Raw genomic sequence first — 21,921 nt, forward strand, 5'->3', positions numbered from 1 at the left:
CTGATGACCAATGTCACAGCTTCCATTGCAGCACAAGCAGCTTCCATCAAAGCTCTGACTGCTGCATTGGAATCTCAGAATGTTGCCTTGCGAGCGCAGACTGTTGCCATCATGGCTCTGGATACCCATGTTGAAAGGGGCTTCCAGGACATCACAGCAGTCCAGCAATCTGTTTTCCAACAGGTCACCAGGGTTGCTGTGGCACCGCCCCGGGAGAGTGGCAGTGGAACATGAACCTGCTGTCCTCTCTGAGGGTGATAACATTCGACCCAGATTGCTGCAACACAGGCAGAGATGGTGCAGTCTGAAGCTGTGCCCTCTAGGCCCAGAGCGGCTCGGGGTCATCCTCCAAGGCTATCTGCAGTCTTCTGAATTGAAGGTCAGCAGCTTTCCACCTCCCATGCTGTTGTCACTGGGGAGTCACCTCGTAGGAGCACTAGGAAAGGTAAAGGCATATGGAACATAGGCACTGAATGAATGCACGAGGGTGATTAGTTTCATTTTGTATGCATTATTTATTGAGTGTACTGATAAATTTGGATTTCAATTTGCATTTGGTGGTAGTTTTCATTTCTGCAGTGAACTGAGGGAGGAACCAATATATGTTGTCATAAAGAGGACGATGTGATGGTCACTGAGAGAGGAAAGGCAAGGAGTGTGTGACTGTTGGTGAATGGGGAGGTGTAGTTGAGGTTACTGGTATCGCTCACGAATAATCTGATCACATAGAGCCCTGGCAGAAAGGAACCATCTATGTTGTAGCCTCCCTTCCCCTTCCTCCACTTCCTTGTACTCCTGCTCCTCAGCTTTTCACCTGATAGGGCGGTTCCCTCATAATGGGCAGGTTGTGCAGCATACGACCATAAATCTTAATACTGCAGGGCTCCTCCAGAGCGGTCCAGCATTGCTAGAGGAAGCATTGCTCGAGGACGCTGATGGGGTGCTCTATAATGTTCCTTGTAGCAGCATGGCTCTCATTGTAGGCCTGCTGTGCACATGTGTGTAGGTTCCTGACCAGAGTCATGAGCCATGTCATGAGGAGATAACCCTTGCCCCCCAGTGGCCAGCTTTTGTCTCGTCATGCTCGTTCAAATACAGGAGGAACAGAGGATTGCTGCAGAGTGAAAATGAGTTCTGCCAGGATAGCGGGCTACCTGTGATCGCACACCAGCTACACATTGAGGGAGTTGTATGTTGATGACAGAGGAATTCCTTTTCATGAGACACCAGTACTGGGACAGGAAGGAGCTGTACCGATGGGATTGGCTCCACCTGAACTGGGATGGAACCCATGTCCTAGCAGAAATGGTAAAATGGGAGGTGGCAAAGGCTTTAAACTAGTAAGATGGGGGAGGGATCTACAAGAAATGAAACCAGCCTAAATATAAACAAAATAGGAAAGGAGAGCATAGGAAAGAGTAAAGTAAGGGAGGACATTGATGGGCAGGGAATAAATAGAGTAATAGAACAGGAGAGTAAAAAGATGGTTAAAAATAAAGTGAAAGGAACTGCTATTAAAAATGAATTAAACTGTCTACACAGCAATGCACACAGTGCCTGTAATAAAACAGGAGAGCTGGAGGCAATCATGCATTGTGTGGAACCTGACATAGTAAGGATTACTGAGACATGGCTACAGAAAAATCAGGACTGGGAACTAAACATTGCAGGGTATAACATATTTAGAAAAGATAGAGAAGGAAAAAGGGTTGGTGGAGTAGCTATACTTATTAGGGATAACATATAATGGCAGTACAAAAAAGTGATGCAACTATCAGCAAGACAGAAACAGAATCCATGTGGATAGAGATAAAAGACAATAAAGGATCAATCCCACTAATAGGGTAGTCTACAGACCACCTAATAGTGGAAGGGAGGTGGAGGAAGAAATATGCAAACAAATTGGGGAAATGAGTAAAAACATAGAATAATAATCATGGGGGATTTCAACTATGCTGAAATTAATTGGCCAGAAGAGGTAGGTAAAGGGGATAAGGGAATGGAGTTCCTACAATGTGTACAGGACTCATTTCTAACCCAATGTGTAAAAAGCCCAACAATGGAGGATTTGCTATTGGATCTAGTAGTGCGAAATGAACCAGTGCAGATAAGAGAAGTAAAAATAGGGGAACATCTAGGCAATAGTGACCATAATATAATATGCTTTAAGATAATAATTGAGAAGGACATAAGTATGACGAAGACGAGGGTAATAGATTGGAGAAAAGCTGATTTTGAAGGGCTGAGAATAGAACTTGGGAAAATAAAATGGACAATAATATTGGCAAACAATGACATGGAACAGTAAAGGAAAACACTTAAAATGGTGTTCAACAAAGTCCAGGAAAAATATACTCCGCAAAAAAACAAAAATAAGCACTAATGGGACACCATAGATGAATAAAGCCCTAGGGAAAAATTGAGGATAAGGAAAGAGGCATAAATTAAGTACATGGACAGCAGGGGAGAGCATGATAAGGGAGAATATGAAGAGATTAGGAGAGAAGTCAAATAAACAATTAGAAAGACAAAGAGGAACTATGAAATTAAATTATCAAGGAACATAAAACAAAATAGTAAAATATTTTACAGGCACATAAATAAAAAAAGGAAGGTCGGGATGGGAATAGGGCCACTAAGGGAAGGACAGGATAACGCCACAGGCAACGATAGAGAGATGGCAGGAATATTAAATAATTACTTTGTTTCAGTATTTACCAGGAAGATAGAACAGGTGGACATGACTTTGGATCATGAGATTAGTAATGAAATAAATGCATTTAAAATAAAAAGGAGATATATTAAATAAACTAATCAAACTCAAAGAGGAAAAAACCCCAGGTCCAAACGGATTACATCCACGCATTTTAAAAGAATCTAGGGAAGAGATAGCAGAGGCATTACTACATATATTTAATAATTCGTTAAAAAAAAGGTGTAGTACCAGAGGACTGGCCGATAGCTAACATAATACCTAGATTTAAGAAGGGAGATAGAACATGTCCAGGGAACTATAGATCAGTCAGCTTAACATCGGTGGTAGGAAAAATAATGGAATCCCTACTAAAGGAGAAAATAGAAGAACATCTAGAAGCCAAATATAACATAAGGAATAGTCAGCATGGATTTCAAAAAGGAAATTCTTGCTTGACCAACCTCATTGAATTTTTTGAAGAGGTAACAGAGAGAGTAGACAATGGTAATGTAACAGATGTAATTTATCTAGATTTTCAAAAGGCCTTCGATAAAGTACCACGTAATAGACTAATGAATAAAGTCAGAGAATGTGGAGTCAGGTTACAAGTAGCAGATTGGATAGCTAGCTGGCTTCAAGACAGAAAGCAGAGAGTAGGGGTAAAGGGTAGCTATTCACAGTGGCAGAAGGTGAGTAGTGGTGTTCCACAAGGATCAGTGCTGGGACCACTGCTGTTCACAATTTATATTAATGATTTAGACTTTGGAATCAAAAACACAATTTCTAAATTTGCAGATGACACCAAATTTTGGGGGGGGGGTGGGGATAGTCAGTACTCAGGAGGACTGCAACAAATTACAGGAGGACATTAATAAACTTGTAGAATGGGCATATAATTCGCAAATGAAGTACAAATATGCAAATCATTGAAAGTAGCGACACAGGTTAACAAGGCCATAAAAAAAGCAAACCAAGCACTAGGGTTTATTTCTAGAGGGATAGAATTGAAAAATAGTGGAGTTATGCTCAACTTTTATCAAACGTTGGTTAGACCACACTTGGAGTACTGCATACAATTCTGGTCTCCATATTATAGAAAGGATATAGATGCACTGGAGAGGGTGCAGAGAAGATTTACAAGGATGATACCAGAAATGCGAGGGTATACCTATCAGGAAAGGATGAACAGGTTGGGACTCTTCGCTTGAAAAAATGCTGAGGGGTGACCTAATAGAGGTCTTTAAAACTATGAAAGATTTTGATAGAGTAGATACAAAGAGTGTTTCCACTTGTGGGAAAGAGAATAACTTAGAAGCCATCAATATAAGATAGTCACCAAGAAATCCAATAGGGAATTCAGAAGAAACTTCTTTACCCAGAGGGTGGTGAGAATGTGGAACTCGCTACCACAAGAAGTAGTTGAGGCAAATAGTGTAGATGCATTTAAGGGGAGGCTAGATAAGCATTAGGAGGGAGAAGGGAATAGAGGGTTATGCTGATAAAGTTAAATGAGGAAAGACGGGAGGAGGCTCGAGTGGAGCATAAACACTGGCATGAACTGGTTGGGCTGAATGTCCTGTTTCTGTACCGTATATCCTATGTAATCCTATGTAAAACGGCCGACTTCAGATGAGGAAAACAATGTGCACACAGTCAATGGCACCCTGCAATGACTGCAAAACCTCATGCTTACTCCTCTCCTGCTTGTCTCTGGCAAGAGGGAATGAGATGTAGGTGTTTCTCATTATAGAAATCACACACCAGGTTATAGTCCAACAGCTTTATTTGAAATCATAAGCTTTCGGAGCGCTGCTCCTTCGTCAGGAGGAGCAGCGCTCCGAAAGCTTGTGATTTCAAATAAAGCTGTTGGACTATAACCTGGTGTTGTGTGATTTCTTACATTTGTCTACCCCAGTCCAACACCGGCATCTCCACACCATTTCTCATTATATACAGAGCCTCAGTGACCTCCCTTACACAGCAGTGCCTTGCAAACTGTGATATGTTGCTTATATCTCCAGCAGCAACCTGGAAGGACCCAAAGGCATAGAAATTAAGAGCCACAGTCACCTTGATAGCCACATGCAGTACTGTCCTTGCTTTGCTTTGAGGCTGCAGTTGTGGTTATAACAGTTGACAATTTCAGTCACAACCTCGTTTGCGAACTGAAGACGTCTCATGCACTGGCCTTTGCTGAAGTTGTGGTAAGGGGATTGCTCCCTGAATACCCTCTGCAGATATGGCCTCCTGCTGGGTGCCTCCCTCTTCTAGCAGCTTGTCCTGCTCTGCGTGGTCTCTTCATTCTCCCAGTCATGCTCAATTTCCAGAGGAAGCCCTGCCAGGCCACTCATGTCTGGAAGCAATTTCTTTCAGCACAATGTTTTAAATATGAACATACAAACAATGATGGACAGGTAAAGACCCTCTGGTCCATCCAGCCTGTTGCACACAATTGCGATACCTGGAGTATCACAATATATACACTCTACACCCCACCCAAAACCATGTGATCACCTGGGAGAGGCAAAAAAAGATAAAAACCCAGGCCAATTTAGGGGGGGAAAATCTGGGAAATTCCTCTCTGACCCATCTAGGCAATTGAAACTAGTCCAGGAGATTACTCTAGCCCTGAATTTATTGAAGTACCTACCTTTTGTAAGAGGTGATGTCTGCCCCAACCAGAAACAGGTCCAGGTCCAGCTCTTGCTTGAAGGAATTCAGTGAATCAGCATCCACTGCACCAGATGGCAGCCTGTTCCAGAGGTCCACTATTCTCTGGGAAAAGAACCACCTTCTGATATCTAACCTAGATCTGGTCTTATACAACTTAAAATTGTGATCCCTGTTCCTCCCTAACCTATTTAATCGGAACATACTGTCAACTGGAACACGATCTATTCTCTTCATTATCTTATGACAGATGTCAGGTCGAGAATACATCTGAGAATCAGGCTAAATATAGAAAGTTCAGAGGAGAAGTGAAAAAGAAAATAAGAGGGGCAAAGAGAGGGTATGTGAATAGAATGGCAGCTAATATAAAAGGTAATCCAAAAGTCTTCTACAGGCATATAAGTAGTAAACGGGTAGTAAGGGGAGGGGTGGGGCTGATTAGGGACCAAAAAGGAGACTTATGCATGGAGGCAGAGGACATGGCTGAGGTGCTAAATGAGTACTTTGCATCTGTCTTCACCAAGGAAGAGAATGATGCCATAGACATAGTGAAGGAGGATGTAGAGGAGGTACTGGATGGGATAAAAATTGATAAAGAGGAGGTACTAGAAAGACTGGCTGTACTTAAAGTTGATAAGTCCCCAGGATCAGATGCATCCTAGGACGCTGAGGGAAATGAAGGAAGAAATCGTGGAGGTACTTCCAATCCTCCTTATATATGGGGGTGGTGCCAGAGGACTGGAAAATTGCAAATGTTATGCCCTTTTTCAAAAACGTGTGTAAAGATAAACCCAGCAACTACAGGCCAGTTTAACCTTGGTAGTGGAGAAGCTTTTAGAAACAATAATCAGGGACAAAATTAACAGTCACTTGGACAAATGTGGATTAATTAAGGAAAGCCAGCATGGATTTGTTAAAGGCAAATCGTGTTTAACCAACTTGATCGAGTTTTTTGATGAGGTAGCAGAGAGGGTTGATGAGGGCAATGTGGTTGACGTGGTATACATGGATTTCCAAAAGGCCTTCGACAAAGTGCCACATAATAGGCTTGCCAGCAAAGTTGAAGCCCATGGAATAAAAGGGACAGTGGCAGCATGGATACAAAATTGGTTAAGTGACAGGAAACAGAGAGTAGTGGTGAACGGTTGTTTTTTGGAATGGAGGAAGGTATACAGTGGTGTTCCCCAGGGGTCGGTTCTAGGACCACTGCTTTTCTTGATATATATTAATAACTTGGATGTGGGTGTACAGGCACAATTTCAAAATTTGCAGAGGACACAAAACTTGGAAGTATAGTGAACAGTGAGGAGGATAGTGATAGATTTCAAGAGGACACAGACAGGCTGGTGGAATGGGCGGACACATGGCAGATGAAATTTAACGTAGTAAAGTGCAAAGTGATATACTTTGATAGAAAAAATGAGGAGAGGAAATATAAACTAAAGGGTACAATCCTGAAGTGGGTGCATGAACAGAGAGACCTGGGGGTATATGTGCACAGATCGTTGAAGGTGGCAGGGCAGGTTGAGAAAACAATTAAAAAAGCTTACGGGATCCTGGGCTTCATGAATAGAGGTAGAGTACAAAAGCGTGGAAATTATGATGAACCTGTGTAAAACACTAGTTTGGTCTCAACTGGAGTATTGTGTCTAATTCTGGGCACTGCACTTTAGGAAGGATGTGAAGGCCTTAGAGAGGGTGCAGAAAATATTTACGAGAATGATTCCAGGGATGAGGGTCTTCAGTTACGTGGATAGACTGTAGAAGCTGGGGTTGTTCTCCTTAAAGCAGAGAGGATTGAGACGAGATTTGATAGAGGTGTTCAAAATCATGATGGGCCTAGACAGAGTAGATAGAGAGAAACTGTTCCCATTGGCAGGACGGTCGAGAACCAGAGGACACAGATTTAAGGTGATTGGCAAAAGAACCAAAGGCGACATGAGGAAAAACTTTTTTACTCAGCGAGTGGTTAGGATCTGGAATGCAATCCCTGAAAGGATGGTGGAGGCAGACTCAATCACGGCTTTCAAGAGGGAGTTGGATAAGTATGTGAAGGAAAAAAATTTGCAAGGCTATAGGGAAAGGGCGGGGGAGTGGGACTAGCTGAAGTGCTCTTGCAGAGATCCGGCATGGGCTCGATGGGCCGAATGGCCTTCTTCCGTGCTGTAACCGTTCTATGATTCTTATAAACCTCAATCAGATCACCCCTAAGTCTACGCTTCTCTAAAGTGTAGAGTCGCAACTCTTTTAGCCTATCTTGCTATCGGAGTGTTGTCGGGAGGTTATCTTGGCCGGGTTCCCCCCTGCCCACCATCAGGAGGAGGTTCGCTAGGTTCAAGGCGATCCAGAAGAAAAATACCAACTTTTTCTATCAGTTTATTAGATTATCTGTCAGTTATTTAACGGGGGCGCTGTCAGTTATTGGCGTCACCTCAGCTGTAGCTGTATCGGTTTGAAACTGACATAGCTATGGATACTGATTTGCCCCTTGGCTCTTGTCGATTTCTGCTTTCTTCCATGGATGTTCAGGAGTTTTGGTTAGTTTCTGAGAAATTTGCTTCAAAATTTTTTTTCAGACCGTCTTTTTATAGAATCTTTACAAGGGCCTTACTTTATTGACAGTTGGAACATTGATTGGAACTTCTCACTTAATCTAGCATTTAATCATACCTTTGTAACTTAATCCCCGTGTCCATCCACATGCGTATTTTCGTTGCCGCTCCAGACCCGAGTCCAACACTTCTATCTCGCCTTCCAAATCCACGCCCACCTTTCCCAGAGCTCCTTGTTTGAATCCCTCCAAACAGGCTTCTGCCCCCACCAAAGCACCAAAACAGCTCTTACCAAGGTCACAAATGACATCCTAATTGACTGCGACAAACGTAAACTATCTCTGCTCACACTTCTGGACCTGTCTGCAGCCTTTGACACGGCTGACCACAAAATTCTGCTACGCCTCTCCAGCATCATCCAGCCGGATGGGACTGCACTTGCCTGGTTTCATTCCTATCTTTTCAGCCATAACCATAGAATCACCTGCAGTGGCTTCTCTTCCTGATCCCGCACTGTCAACTTTGGTGTCCCCCACCCCCTTCTATTTCTCATCTACATGCTTCCCCTCGGTGACATCATCCAGCGACTCCACATGAGTTTTCACATGTACACTGACAATACCCAGCTCTACCTCTCCTCCACTTCTCTCCAACCCGCCACCGTCTCTATACTATCAGGCTGCTTGTCTGACATCCAGCACTGAACGAGTAGAAATTTCCTCCAATTAAATATCGGGAAGACCAAAGCCATTGTCTTCGGTTCACCCCACAAACTCCATTCCCTTTCCACTGATTTGATCTCTCTCCCCGGCAACTGCCTAAGGCTGACCAAGTCTGTTCACAACCTTGATGTCATATTTGATCACAAATTGAGCTTCCTACCTCATATCCATTCTATCACTAAGACTGCCTATTTCCAGCTTTGTAATATCACCCGTCTCCGCCCTTACCTCAACCTATCTGCTGCCAAAACCCTCATTCATGCCTTTATCACCTCTAGACTTGACTATTCCAATGCACTCCTGGCCGGCCTAACTAGTTCTACCCTCCATAAACTTGAGGTCATCCAAAACTCTGCCGCCTGTGTCCTAACTTGAACCAAGTTATGCTCACCCATCTCTCCTGTGCTTGCTGACCTACATTGGCTCCCAGTTAAGCAATGCCTTGATTTTTAAATTCTCATCCTTGTTTTCAAATCCCTCCATGGTCTCGCCCCTCATCTCTGTAATCTCCTCCAGCCCTATAATCCCCCTAGATCTCTGTGTGCTGCCTATTCTGACCTTTTGAACATCCCCAATTTTAATTGCTCCACCATTAGCGGTCATGCCTTCAGTTGCCTAGGTCCTAAGCTCTGGAATTCCCTCCCTAAATCTCTCCACTTCTCTTTTCTCCTTTAAGACGCTCCTTAAAACCTACCTCTTTGACCAGGCTTTTGGTCATCTGGACCTGGGGGTATATGGGCACAAATTGTTGAAGGTGGCAGGGCAGGCTGAGAAAGCTGTTAAAAAGGCTTATGGGATCCTGGGCTTCATAAATAGAGGTATAGAGTACAAAAGTGTGGAAATTATGATGAACCTGTGTAAAATACTGGTTCAGCCCCAACTGGAGTACTGTGTCCAATTCTGGGCACCACACTTTAGGAAGGATGTTAAGACCTTAGAGAGGGTGCAGAAAAGATTTACGAGAATAATTCCAGGGATGAGGGACTTCAGTTACGTGGATAAACTGGAGAAGCTGGGGTTGTTCTCCTTAGAGCAGAGAAGAGTGAGAGGAGATTTGATAGAGGTGTTCAAAATCATGAGGGGTCTGGACAGAGTAGAGAGAAACTGTTCCCATTGGCAGAAGCGTTGAGAACCAGAGGACACAGATTTAAGGTGATTGGCAAAAGAACCAAAGGCGATGCAAGAAAAAACTTTTTTACTCAGTGAGCGGTTAAGATCTGGAATGCATTGCCTGAAAGGGTGGTGAAGGCAAACTCAATCTTATTTTTCAAAAGGGAGTTGGATAAGTATCTGAAAGAAAAACATTTGCAGGGCTACAGGGAAAGCCTCTTGTGCGGTAACTTATCAAAAACTTTTTGGAAGCCTAATTAGACAATGTGTACTGGGCTTCCCTCATCCAACAACTTCGTAACTTCTTCAAAAAATACAATCAGGTTTATAAAACATTACTTTTTATGAAACCATGTTAGCTGTCCCTAATATGTCCCACTCTATCCAAAATAACACAAAAAGTACTGCAAGACCAGTCAGGCCACTCCCTGTAGAGTACCAAAACTTTAGGCAAGTATAGGAAACCTCGAAAAACGTCTACAATTGCATCAGTAGCCAGAAGAAATAATCCTACATCTCATCTGCAAGTACTTCATGATCCCTTTAAATAGCACTGGTGGGAGTTCCTTCGTGTCGTTTAATGTCGTGTTTAGCTGTGTGAAGTTAAGACAGGGCATTGGCTGCAGTGTATGGTTCCAAAATGGCATTGATGGGTTCACGTCATGATCTCGCTGCTGTGTATGCTGCCGGTGTTTGATAGGCATGCGCAAACCCATTTACCCAAATGGCATCCTGCGCACCTCCCATTGGAAATGTGCACACGCAACTTGGACACAATTTTGAAACCTTAGGTAGTCGCATAGTGGCTAAAAAATGGGTGCTACAAGGCCCAATCTAATCCCTATACGGTTTCTAAAAGTATAAAATGAAAGTTAAAAAAAATTCAGCACAGCCAAAACAATAAATTTTTGTCACAGTTACCCTGCTTCATGCAATAGCAAAATACTGCGGATGCTGGAAATCTGAAATAACGACAGAAAATGCTAGAAATACTCAGCAGGCCAGGCAGCGTCCTACTTCATGCTTTTGTACTGCTGCCTGGTGGTAGCCTATAAATAGGCATCTTACATAGCATTCCTCCTGCAGGGAGAAATAAATGGGGATAGTACATTGTTGAAATGAGGAAAGCTACACAAAAATTCTGCTGCCAGCAAATAGTTTAAGAGCATAAAATAAGTAGTAAAGGTGGCTGAAAGATATTGATAGATATACAGCTATTTCTCTTCATAACACTTAGGCAATTAATAAAAGGAAAGCTTAAATTCATTCAGCTTTTCAATAATACAGCAAGACAAAAAGATTATAATCAACCAGTTGAAGTAGATGTAGGTAATATGAGATTTCCCGGCCATTAAGAACTTAATACTTCTTATATAAAATCTGTAACACCTTACCAGTCTTAGCGCAACCCTATCTCCAGCCAGTGAAGGACTTTCCTCCCAGAATTTTGTTCCAAAATTGTTTAGATGCAACAAAAAAAATGCTCAACCAGACTATATGCTAGACAAAAATCATGGGCATTATTGATTCTCATCTTGACGGCAAAGCCCAAAGGATGGTGACAAGATGGCAGGCTCACATAGATTTAGCCCTTTGAGCACGACAGGTTAATTTACTTGTCTGGGTGTGGGTGCTACTCACTGATATCAACAACCCACTTACTAATTGTTACCTGTCAAAATGGGACTATAAAATTGCATCTGTGTCACTCGTTTGAATTTGGGCTTTCAATTAAGAACTTTTTAAAGCTGGTTTTTTAGACAAATATATCCTTATCTTAAAAAAACTTTCTTCACCCTAAAAAAAATGGACAGAGTGAGCAGGGGTGGGGGGTGGCAGGACAAATTTAAGAACACAATAAAGGACTGGAAAATATTATGCAGTCCCTCTGGATGGTCCCAAATATATTAAGTTTAAATAAGGGAAATGTTTATGTAAAATAAGAGTATACTAGTTGGAGTAAACTTAAAGTTAAAATACAACAATGAGGTAAAAATAACACTGGTGAAGCTACATTTTATTTTTACATACAATTGTGTCTGCGGTGCTGATTTTAATGAAGAGTGCAATAATAACACCATTCCCGGTACTTAAGTAGCTTTATTACTGTAGTATGTGTGTGTAACTGTTGTGTATGTCCCTTTAAGGGAATAACTGGTCTCAGACTGCAGTACCGGCAGTGACCATCCCTGTATAAAAGACCCTGGCAGGCTTCTGTAGTTTCAGTTTCCAGATTGTCTCCATTCAGTAAAGACTTGTTAAACCAACTCCTGCATTCCGTGTCTCCATTAACACACGGATTTAATATTGGCGACGAGTAAGAAACGAACTTACCTGCAACTCGGCAGCACCTCAGACGACATTATTGAAGGTCGAAGCCAGAAAAGAAAAAAAAAATAATCCAAAGAAACTCGAGAAATGGGCGTCGACCGTGGGCAACCGCCCTCCAAATCATCGGATTGAAAACTTGCAGGGGAGACTGTCAAGTGCCAGGCTTGGTTCCCCAGTCTGTGGTTTCCCAGCTAATCGGGCTGGTGGCAGGTAGTGCACTGATCCTTCCTGGGCTGCGGCGGGCTAGAGCTCGATCGGGTGGCTCTGCAACGGGGCCGGGCAGCGAGTCGGGAAGCAAAGAGAGAGAGAGAGGGTGGAGCACACAGGGCACGGCCGGTGCTTCGCAGCCGGGCAGCGTTCGGACCTAAGAAGAGGGAGGGAAGTGTCCCAGAGGGTCCGCTCCACGACGGGAACGGTTAAAAATAAAAATACAGCGGAGAGCAGCGTTGACAGCAGCGGCAGCGGCGGGAAAGCGCGGGAGGCGCCATCTTAACTCGGCGGGGAAGAAGGAAAAGCACGGGAGACGCCATCTTAGATTTTCAAGATGCCAAAGACTGGCGATATCACTGCCTTCAATAATGCAATAGAAGACTGGACCACGTATGTGGAAAGAGTCGAGGTATATTGCGAGGCAAACGAAATAGCCGAGGGGAAAAAGGCATCGGTATTGCTAAATTTAATGGGCGCAAGAACGTACGGCCTATTGCGGGACCTGATTACTCCAGCCAAACCGAAGGCGAAGAGTTTTAACGAAATTGTTGCTATCCTACAGGAACACCTAAATCCTACACCACTGCTGATAGCAGAAAGATTTAAATTCCACAGGAGAAATCAGCATAAAAATGAGAGCAATGTTGATTACCTTACGGAACTACGCAAGCTATCAAAGCACTGCCAGTTCGGAGCAGGACTGGCAGATACCTTACGGGACAAATTTGTCTGTGGACTCCTGAGTGAAGGAACCCAGAAGAGGTTACTCTCAGAGAAAGAGCTGACGCTAGATAAGGCTTTCAGCGTGGCAGTATCGTACGAAGCAGCAGCAAGGGGAGCTGCGGAAATACAACAAAAGCCACAGGAATACGGCACCCACGAAATGACACGGGGATTTGCAAAATGTTATCGCTGCGGCAGAACAAACCATGACCAGAAGGACTGCTGGTCCAAGGACAAAATATGCAGGCAATGCGGAAAGATGGGACACATTGCACGAGTTTGCAGGTCTGAGAAGAAGACCAACGGCAATAAAAAGGCTACTAAGGAACCGTACAGGAAAGTACAAAAGATGACGGACAGTAGTTCTGAAGACCAGATGAGCGATAGTGAATCCGGGAACAAGTGACTAAGCTGTCTCAAACTTCACAACGTAATAGCAAAAGAGGATTACCGAACCATTTGGGTCACCCTCACGATAGCAGGGTCTCAAGTCAAAATGGAATTGGATACAGGATCAGCTCTAACCGTCATGAATCGACGAGACTACGAGCGGCTATTCTCACACATACCCTTGAGAGAGACATCCATTGTCTTGAGGACGTATACGGGGCAAAAAGTATACCCCAGAGGAAAAATAAGGGTGCCTGTCGAATACAACGGCAAGAAAATATGGAAATTGTATCTCTACATTCTGCAAGATGGTGGACCACCGTTATTGGGACGTGAATGGATCAGAAAGATAAGTTTAGACTGGCACTCCATTCAGGCACTGACGGTGGCTGGTAAAAAGGATGACGACGTCACTCCTGGACGATTGTCAACAATCTTAGCTGACGCCAAAGAGGTATTTCAACAAGAACTGGGCACTCTTAAAGGCGTAACCGCCTCGATAAAAATAGAGAATGCAATTCCCAAGTTTTTCAAAGCAAGACCGGTACCATATGCAATTCGCCCAGCCGTCGAGGCAGAGCTGGAGAATCTGGAGAATGCAGGCGTGTTGTCTAAGGTAGACTGGAGCGAGTGGGCGACACCCATCGTTCCTGTCATGAAGAAAACGTTAAACAATAAGTCTGAGGAGCCAAGGAAGGTTCGCATTTGTGGGGACTTCAAGGTGACAGTGAACCCAGTCCTTCACACAGTACAATATCCTCTTCCGAGGATAGAAGATATCTTCGCCTCACTATCCGGAGGGAAGCGTTTTACAAAAATTGACCTAGCGCAAGCATATTTGCAGATGGAGGTTGAAGAATCCTCTAGGAAGTATCTCACGATAAACACTCGCAAAGGTCTTTACCGGTATAATCGACTGGTATTCGGAGTAGCATCAGCTCCGGCGATATGGCAAAGAGCGATGGAACAAGTCCTGCAAGGGATTCCGAGGACTCAGTGTTACTTGGACGACATCCTAGTGACAGGTGAAGATGACAGTGAACACCTTGCCAACCTAGAGCAGGTGCTCACTAGACTACGTGAACATGGACTACGAGCCAATCGCCCCAAGTGCGAGTTTTTTAAGAAACAGATATCGTATTGTGGCCACGTGATTGATGAAGAGGGGTTGCATAAGTCCCCTGACAAAATTGAAGCAGTAGTTAAGGCTCCAGCGCCTGAAAATGTGTCACAACTGAGGTCATTCCTCGGATTGGTGAATTACTACCATAAGTTTTTGCCGAATTTGTCCACAATTCTGCATCCACTGAACGCCCTACTACGAACGGGGGTAGCATGGAAATGGAGCAATGAATGTAAGCGGGCCTTTCAGAAGAGTAAGGACCTAATCACTTCAAGAGAAGTATTGGCTCACTACAACCCATCACTACCGATAAGACTGGCGTGTGATGCGTCTCCCTACGGCATTGGGGCGGTACTGTCACATAAATTCCTTGATGGTTCTGAGAGGCTGATAGCTTTTGCGTCACGCTCGTTAACTTCAGCCGAGCGTAACTACGCCCAGATTGACAGAGAGGCCCTCAGCCTGGTGTGGGGGGTGAAGAAGTTCAATCACTACCTGCACGGTCAGAAATTTACTCTACTAACTGATCATCAACCTCTCGTCTCCATTTTCACCCCTCAGAAGGGCGTACCGATAATGACGGCACAACGGCTACAGAGGTGGTCCCTTTTCCTAGGGGCACACCAATATGACATCGAGTACAAAGGAACTAAACAGCATGGGAATGCTGATGGATTGTCGCGCCTACCGTTGCCGACGGTGGAAGAAGAACTGGCAGTGGATCCAGTGGAGTTATTCCACTCGACTATTGTCGAATGTCTCCCTGTGATGAATGCAAACATAGAAAAGGAAACACGAAATGACCCGACACTCTCCTGGGTCTATGATTTAATGGTGAAGGGATGGCCAGCACATGGCGAACCACTGCTGCCAGCATTCTCGCCGAGAAGAGAACAGCTGTCAGTGTGCAGAGGAACCTTGATGTGTGGATCCAGAGTAGTAATTCCACCCAAATTGAAGGATAGAGTGCTCAATGAGCTTCACGAGGGTCATCTGGGAGGGGTATAAATGAAGAACTTAGCCAGAGTGTTTGTGTGGTGGCCGGGAATCGATAGAGAAATCGAAGGGATGACCAAGAGCTGTACAGGATGCCAGAAGGTCCAAAACGCCCCACCACAAGCCCCTCTACATCCATGGGAGTGGCCCTCATCTCCATGGCAAAGGGTGCACATTGATTTTGCTGGTCCCTTTATGGACTTGATGTTTTTAATTGCGGTGGATGCACATTCAAAGTGGCCAGAGGTAATAAAAATGTCCTCAACCACCACAGAAAAAACTATCACAGTCTTACGAACCATATTCGCCAGGAATGGGCTGCCTGAACAGATTTGCTCTGACAATGGACCACAGTTTGTGTCTGAAGAGTTCCGGAGGTTCTTAAAGAACAATGGTGTTAAGCATTACACGTCCGCCCCATATCAGCCAGCCACTAATGGATTGGCCGAGAGGTTTGTTCAAACATTCAAGAAGGCTATCAAGGCAATGTGTAATGAAGACATACCCCTACAACACAAGGTGGATAACTTCTTGTTTGCCTACCGGAATGCGACACATGCGGTTACCAACCAAACTCCAGCCATGATGTTCTTCAATCGAAGACTACGATGCCGCTTGGATTTGGTTAAGCCAAACGTCAGAAGAGATGTGGAGAACAGGCAGTTTCAGAATATGAATGAAAGGCCGACCAGGAGTTTTAAGATAGGTCAACCAGTTTTGGCCCGGGACTACCGCACAGAGAAATGGCAGCCAGGAACGATCTGTACACGGCAAGGACCTCTAATGTATACCGTGGACGTTGGAGAAAGCATTGTAAGACGCTATGCTGACCAGATTCTAGAGTCACTGGAAAACCTCAACTCCACACCACGATCTGATACACCTGGCGATGAAACCGAAGTACCAATTGCATCTACTGCAGAATCGGTGATATTGGAAGCAGGCGAACCAAACAACGACATTGATCCCGACTCAACCTTGCCAGAAGAACCTGATATCCCAAAGAGGCGTTATCCAGACAGAATCAGGAAGCCTCCTCAAAGACTGAACTTATAATTGCTTAACTTCAACTAATGTATCTAGCAACCATAATTGTAATTGTAATTAGTTGTTATTTAGTTGTTAAATGAATGTTATGTACTGTTTATCTAAAAGGGGAGGAATTGTTGTGTATGTCCCTTTAAGGGAATAACTGGTCTCAGACTGCAGTACTGGCAGTGACCATCCCTGTATAAAAGGCCCTGGCAGGCTTCTGTAGTTTCAGTTTCCAGATTGTCTCCATTCAGTAGAGACTTGTTAAACCAACTCCTGCATTCCGTGTCTCCATTAACACACGGCTTTAATATGTAACTTATAACCAAAAACAGGCCAATCCAGCGACAAGCGTTTCCCTGAGCTTCGAAGGCTTAACAGACATCTTGCCCTTCCAAAGTGCAACCAAATACCACAATACTTAAAACTTGTCTTTTACTGTATGACTTCTCATTACTACTGCTGTTTTCCATTCAGCGTGGTCTTTTACGCAGCTCTCTGATGTGAAACATTATTAAGACTTATAAATTTAACCAAAGTTGTATCACCACCAACTTGAGAGACAGCAGCATCACATCAACAAACATTTATCCAACACACCTAGAATACAACAAGGTTTATAATACGCGTGGTAGAAACAAAGTTATCAGGTAAATTAGGCAAGTACACTATCCTGGTGGGTAAACAATATTCACTGAAGTTTCATTTTCTATAACCTAGGGTTTGCGACATGCGGCGATTGCAATGCGAGGAAGTTTGAGTGCAAGGGCTCGTCAAGTGCCAAACTGGCCGATATTTAGGGTCTGTTTCAGTCCCCATAAGCTCTGACGAACACAAACTATACAAGTTACTGAGATAAATATGTATAATATACAAAAAGCACAACCGAGGGCGTCATTCCTGAAATTAGACCGAGTTGGACATGTAGCACCGGACTATAGATCACACGTTCACATCTCAGCTCTAAGTGTATATCTAATCTAATAATTCTATGTTTTTTAATTGCGGCGGGATGGTTTCAATCCTCATAATTTCTAACTTCGAAATGATGGTGAACTTTAACCATTATCATCAGGGTCCCGCGGCACAGAGTCAGGTGCTGGTATCGACTGCGTTATCACCATCTCCCCTCCATTTTTGAACTTTAAAAGATTTTGGGGCGTTAAACTGTTTTCATGTCACAAAATGGCGACCTGTCCGGCCAGCTTCGGTCACGCGCCCGAGCTGGCGGCACTTGCTCGCCGCGAAAGCGGGGGGCGGGGCTGGCTTGGACTCTACCATCACCCACCTGTACAGGATATCTGGAAAATACACTCATTTCTACCATCATCATTTTGCCTGGCTGCTGTGGTGTTTCGCGTCCTAACAAATTTTGATGTGTATTATTAGTATACTGACTATTTACCGAAAAGGGTGACTGGTTACTATACTACCATGACTTTGTAACAACCCCGTAGGCTCCCCCCTGCTTGATGAACTGAGCCCGAATATAAATAGTGCGCGCGGTGGAGGCGCGTGTTGCTCCGAGTCCGGTGGTAGGAAGGTAGCTGATGGTGAAGAAAATGGCTGAAATGGTAAAAAGCAAGCAAGCAAGGGAGGGGGATAACTCGCGACTGGTTTCTGTGTTCACGGGGTGGTTTCAAAAATATGTTCGTTAATTAACTTCTGATAAAGTAAAACTGAAACCCTGAACCACGCGCCGTGTTCCCCAGAGCCGTGGAGGGCGGTGTGCGGCTCTCGACGCCTGCAAGAGACACCGTTAAATGACCATTTCTCGACGCATCAACATTTAAGTTTCATGGAAGTTAATTGCTGCGAGGAACGATCGCCGCTTAAGCGGCGGGCGGGGAAGTAGTTTTTTTTTTACACCTTAAGTCCCACTTCGTCGCCTTACAGTTTAGGAGCTCTGTGTTGAAGCCGGTTGTTCCTTGGTTTCTTTTGTAAGTGGTTACTTTTTTTTATAGTTCGTCCAGTTAGCTGATGCCCTGCCGGCCGTGAACACAATCATCAAATGCGTTTCAAGCCCCTCAAATACTTCAGGATCCCATTATCACAAATGTGGCGACGCTTAAACATAAGATAAGAGGTAGGAGTAGGTTATTTGGCCCCTCGAACCTGCTCCGCCATTCAATAAGATCATGCCTGATCTGATTTTGGCCTCAAAGATCGATTTATGGTGGCCGGGAAGGGCGGGGGTGGTGATAGGCGATGGGGAGTCGAAGTTTGACAATGTTGGAGGACGTCCACATCGCTGTTTTTAAAAAGAAATGAATTAAATTGTGCCGATGAAACCTCAAGGTGGAATTACTTGAGTTCACAAGATAGGTTAATATGAGAAACTATTGGTCCCATCTCCGCTCACTCATCCAGAATAGAAGACCTACATTATCCTATCATAGAAACATAGAAGATAGGAGCAGGAGTAGGCCATTCGGCCCCTCGAGCCTGCTCGCCATTTAATGAGATCATGGCTGATCATCCAAACTCAGTACCCTGTCCCTGCTTTTTCCCCCATATCCCTTGATCCCTTTAGCCTTAAGAAATATATCCAACTCCTTGAATATATTTAATGAATTGGCCTCAACTGCCTTCTGTGGTAGAGAATTCCACAGGTTCACCACTCTCTGGGTGAAGAAATTCCTCCTCATCTCTGTCCTAAATGGCCTACCCCTTATCCTTAGACTGTGACCCCTGGTTCTGGACTCCCCTGCCATCGGGAACAACTTTCCAGCATCTAGTCTGTCTAGTCCTGTTAGAATTTTCTAAGTTTCAATGAGATCCCCTCTCATTCTTCTAAACTCCAGCGAGTATAAGCCCAATCGACCCAATCTCTCCTCATACGTCATTCCTGCCACCCCAGGTACCGGTCTGGTGAATCTTCGCTACACTCCTTCCATGGCAAGAACATCCTTCCTCAGATAAGGTGACCAAAACTGTCATGTTGAATGAACCAAAGGTTTTTGCCTCCAGTCCAAAGACCGAAGTGTGGGATTACTCTTGTGTGTGGAAAAAGTTGTGTCTTGGATGTTCTTTTCACCATTTATCTTGCCATATCTCAAGTAGTGGTGTGGATTAACCTTATCGATGCCAATTAATCACCTTTGTGATAAACTGAACACCGTGTTGAAAGTGCTATCTAATCAAGGCACTGTTCAGTCTGAGCATAACATCTTCTGACTCGTACTCTGACCTAGCAATATAATTAAGCATTTTACCTTGTTTTTGTGGTGTTCACTGATTTGACATGTTCAGTGCCAAATCTATTATCCTGCTTAGGTAGTTGTCAGTTACACTTTTTTTTAGGTATTTCTATACCATCCATAGTATAATTGTGACTTTCATTTTTCATGCCAATGCTTTGAATCTTTCACTAATTTGTATTGAATTTCATCTGCCACTGATCTGCCAATTGCAGGTTTTATCTAACTTTTTATAGGTCCATGGCAACTTTCTACGTCTCGGCTTCTCCTAGTTACAATGACAGCCATATGGTATCTTTAACATGCAAGCCATCTCAGTGCATTAACAAAGGAATAGTAAGTAGAACAGACACTGATCCTTAGCAGAGAGGTGAGTGGAGCTAACTGAAGGGTAGGTCAAAAGGTAGTTTTGAGGTGGACACAGAAGTAGAGAGGCAGAGGGGAGGGATTTAGGGAGGGAATTTCAGTGTATGGCTGATGTGGCTAAAATTGTCATCAGTTGGGGGTGGGGAGTGGTGCAGTGGTGTGGAAAGGATGCACAAGAGGCAGTGTTCAGAAGAGGCTTGTAGGAGGTTGTATAGGCAAGGCTATGGAGAGTTTTAAAGATTAAGGCAAGAATTTTAAATTGGGTGTGTTAGGAACCAATGTAGGTCAACAAGGACAATTGGGGAGGGGGGGTGGTGATGGTTTGTTCAGCTTAAGCAAGTGGCTGGGGAGACGGATGGCGTCAGTGATGAGGGTATAGAGTCTATGCTGGGCATTGAAACAGTGGTTTTGCGACTCATCCAAGACTTGGATGTCAGATGAACAATGTGGAAGTAATTGTGAGGTCAAGAGAAATTAATAAGGTACATATGGAAGTTGATCCAATGCTGGAGATGATGTTGCCAAGGGACAGCACATGGAAAAGGAGGAAGCCAAGGATGGATCTTTGAGGACTTGGGAAGGGAGATCATAGAGTTGTACAGCACAGAAGGAGGCCATTCGACCCATCTTGCCTGTGCCGGCTTTTTGAAAGAGCTATCTAATTAGTCCCACTCGCCTGCTCTATCCCCATAGCCTTGTAAATTTTCCACTTCAATTATTTATTCATCATAACTGGTTGCATTTATATTTTAAAAAATCTTGTCTCCCCAGTGGTTCTTTTGACAATTACCTTAAACCTGTGTCCTCTGGTTACTGACCCTCCTGCCAGTGGAAACAGTTTCTCCTATGTACTCTTACCAAAACCCATCAATTTTGGACACCTCTTAAATCTTCTCATAACCTTCTGTGCTCTTAGGAGAATAATCGCAGCTTCGCTAATCTCTTCACATAACTGAAAGCCCTCATCCCATGTATCATTCTAGTAAATCTCCTCTGCACCCTCTAATGCCTTGACATCCTTCTTAAAGTATGGTGCCCAGAATTGGACACATTACACCAGCTGAGGCCTAACCACTGAATATAAAGGTTTAGCATAACTTCCTTGCTTTTGTATTCCGCCTCTGTTTATAAAACGAAGGATCCCATATGCTTTTTTAACAGCCATATCAATTTGTCCTGCCGATTTGTGTACATAAACTGCCAGGTCCCTCTGTTCCTGCACTGCCTTTAAAATTGTACCATTTAGTTTATATTGCCTCTTCTATCTTCTAATATGAATCACCTCACATGTCTCAGTTGTAAGAAATCGTAAATTGGAAGAAATAACAAGCCAAAAAAGTCTCTTCAGACTGGTGTTAGAATAACTGGATAGACTTTTAGAATTTACTTATGTTCTTGGTTCCCTGCGGATGTTACAACATTCTGCACCGTGGCGGGGACCTTGTTTCCAGACTAGCTATCTGCTGTTTGTGTGCTAGAAAGGTTGTTGACTGTATCTTTGATAATCTACCCTAGGCCCACCCCTAAAAAGAGTAAAAGAGATATCTAAAGAGCTTTTAGCACAGACGGTGAAGGGAAGAGCTGTTTGTGCATGTCAGCCGTCTGTCCGATCGGGACCGATACCAGCTGCTTGTCATGGTCGCATGTCTGCTATGTCTATCTTGATTGTGTGTTGTACTTAACTTAAACTGCCGCTCCTTAATAAAATGCCTTACAACTCCTAAGACCCATTGTGTGTGACCTGTGACTTAAATCTTACATGGCGTTAACTTTCATCTGCTATGTGTCTGCCCATTTTACC

General features: G+C 43.9%; 1 protein-coding gene across 3 annotated transcripts in view; it reads left to right on the forward strand.

Annotated features, from left to right (window-relative positions):
- Positions 1-17,910: 17,910 nt before the first annotated feature.
- The window catches only part of dazl (deleted in azoospermia-like), a 147,911-nt gene continuing 143,900 nt past the window's right edge, over positions 17,911-21,921 (forward strand). Inside the window, exon 1 of one of the 3 annotated variants that reach the window (XM_085988023.1) lies at positions 17,911-18,128. In XM_085988023.1, the coding sequence (XP_085844149.1) occupies positions 18,105-18,128 (24 nt within the window). In that variant the 5' untranslated portion in view covers positions 17,911-18,104. The remainder of the gene's footprint in view (positions 18,129-21,921) is intronic. The other 2 variants (XM_085988022.1, XM_085988024.1) reach the window with 2 other exon arrangements.

Source organism: Somniosus microcephalus, chromosome 5 (assembly GCF_052327205.1).
Source record: "Somniosus microcephalus isolate GS21.2 chromosome 5, FLI_Smic_1.0, whole genome shotgun sequence".
NCBI lineage: Eukaryota > Metazoa > Chordata > Chondrichthyes > Squaliformes > Somniosidae > Somniosus > Somniosus microcephalus.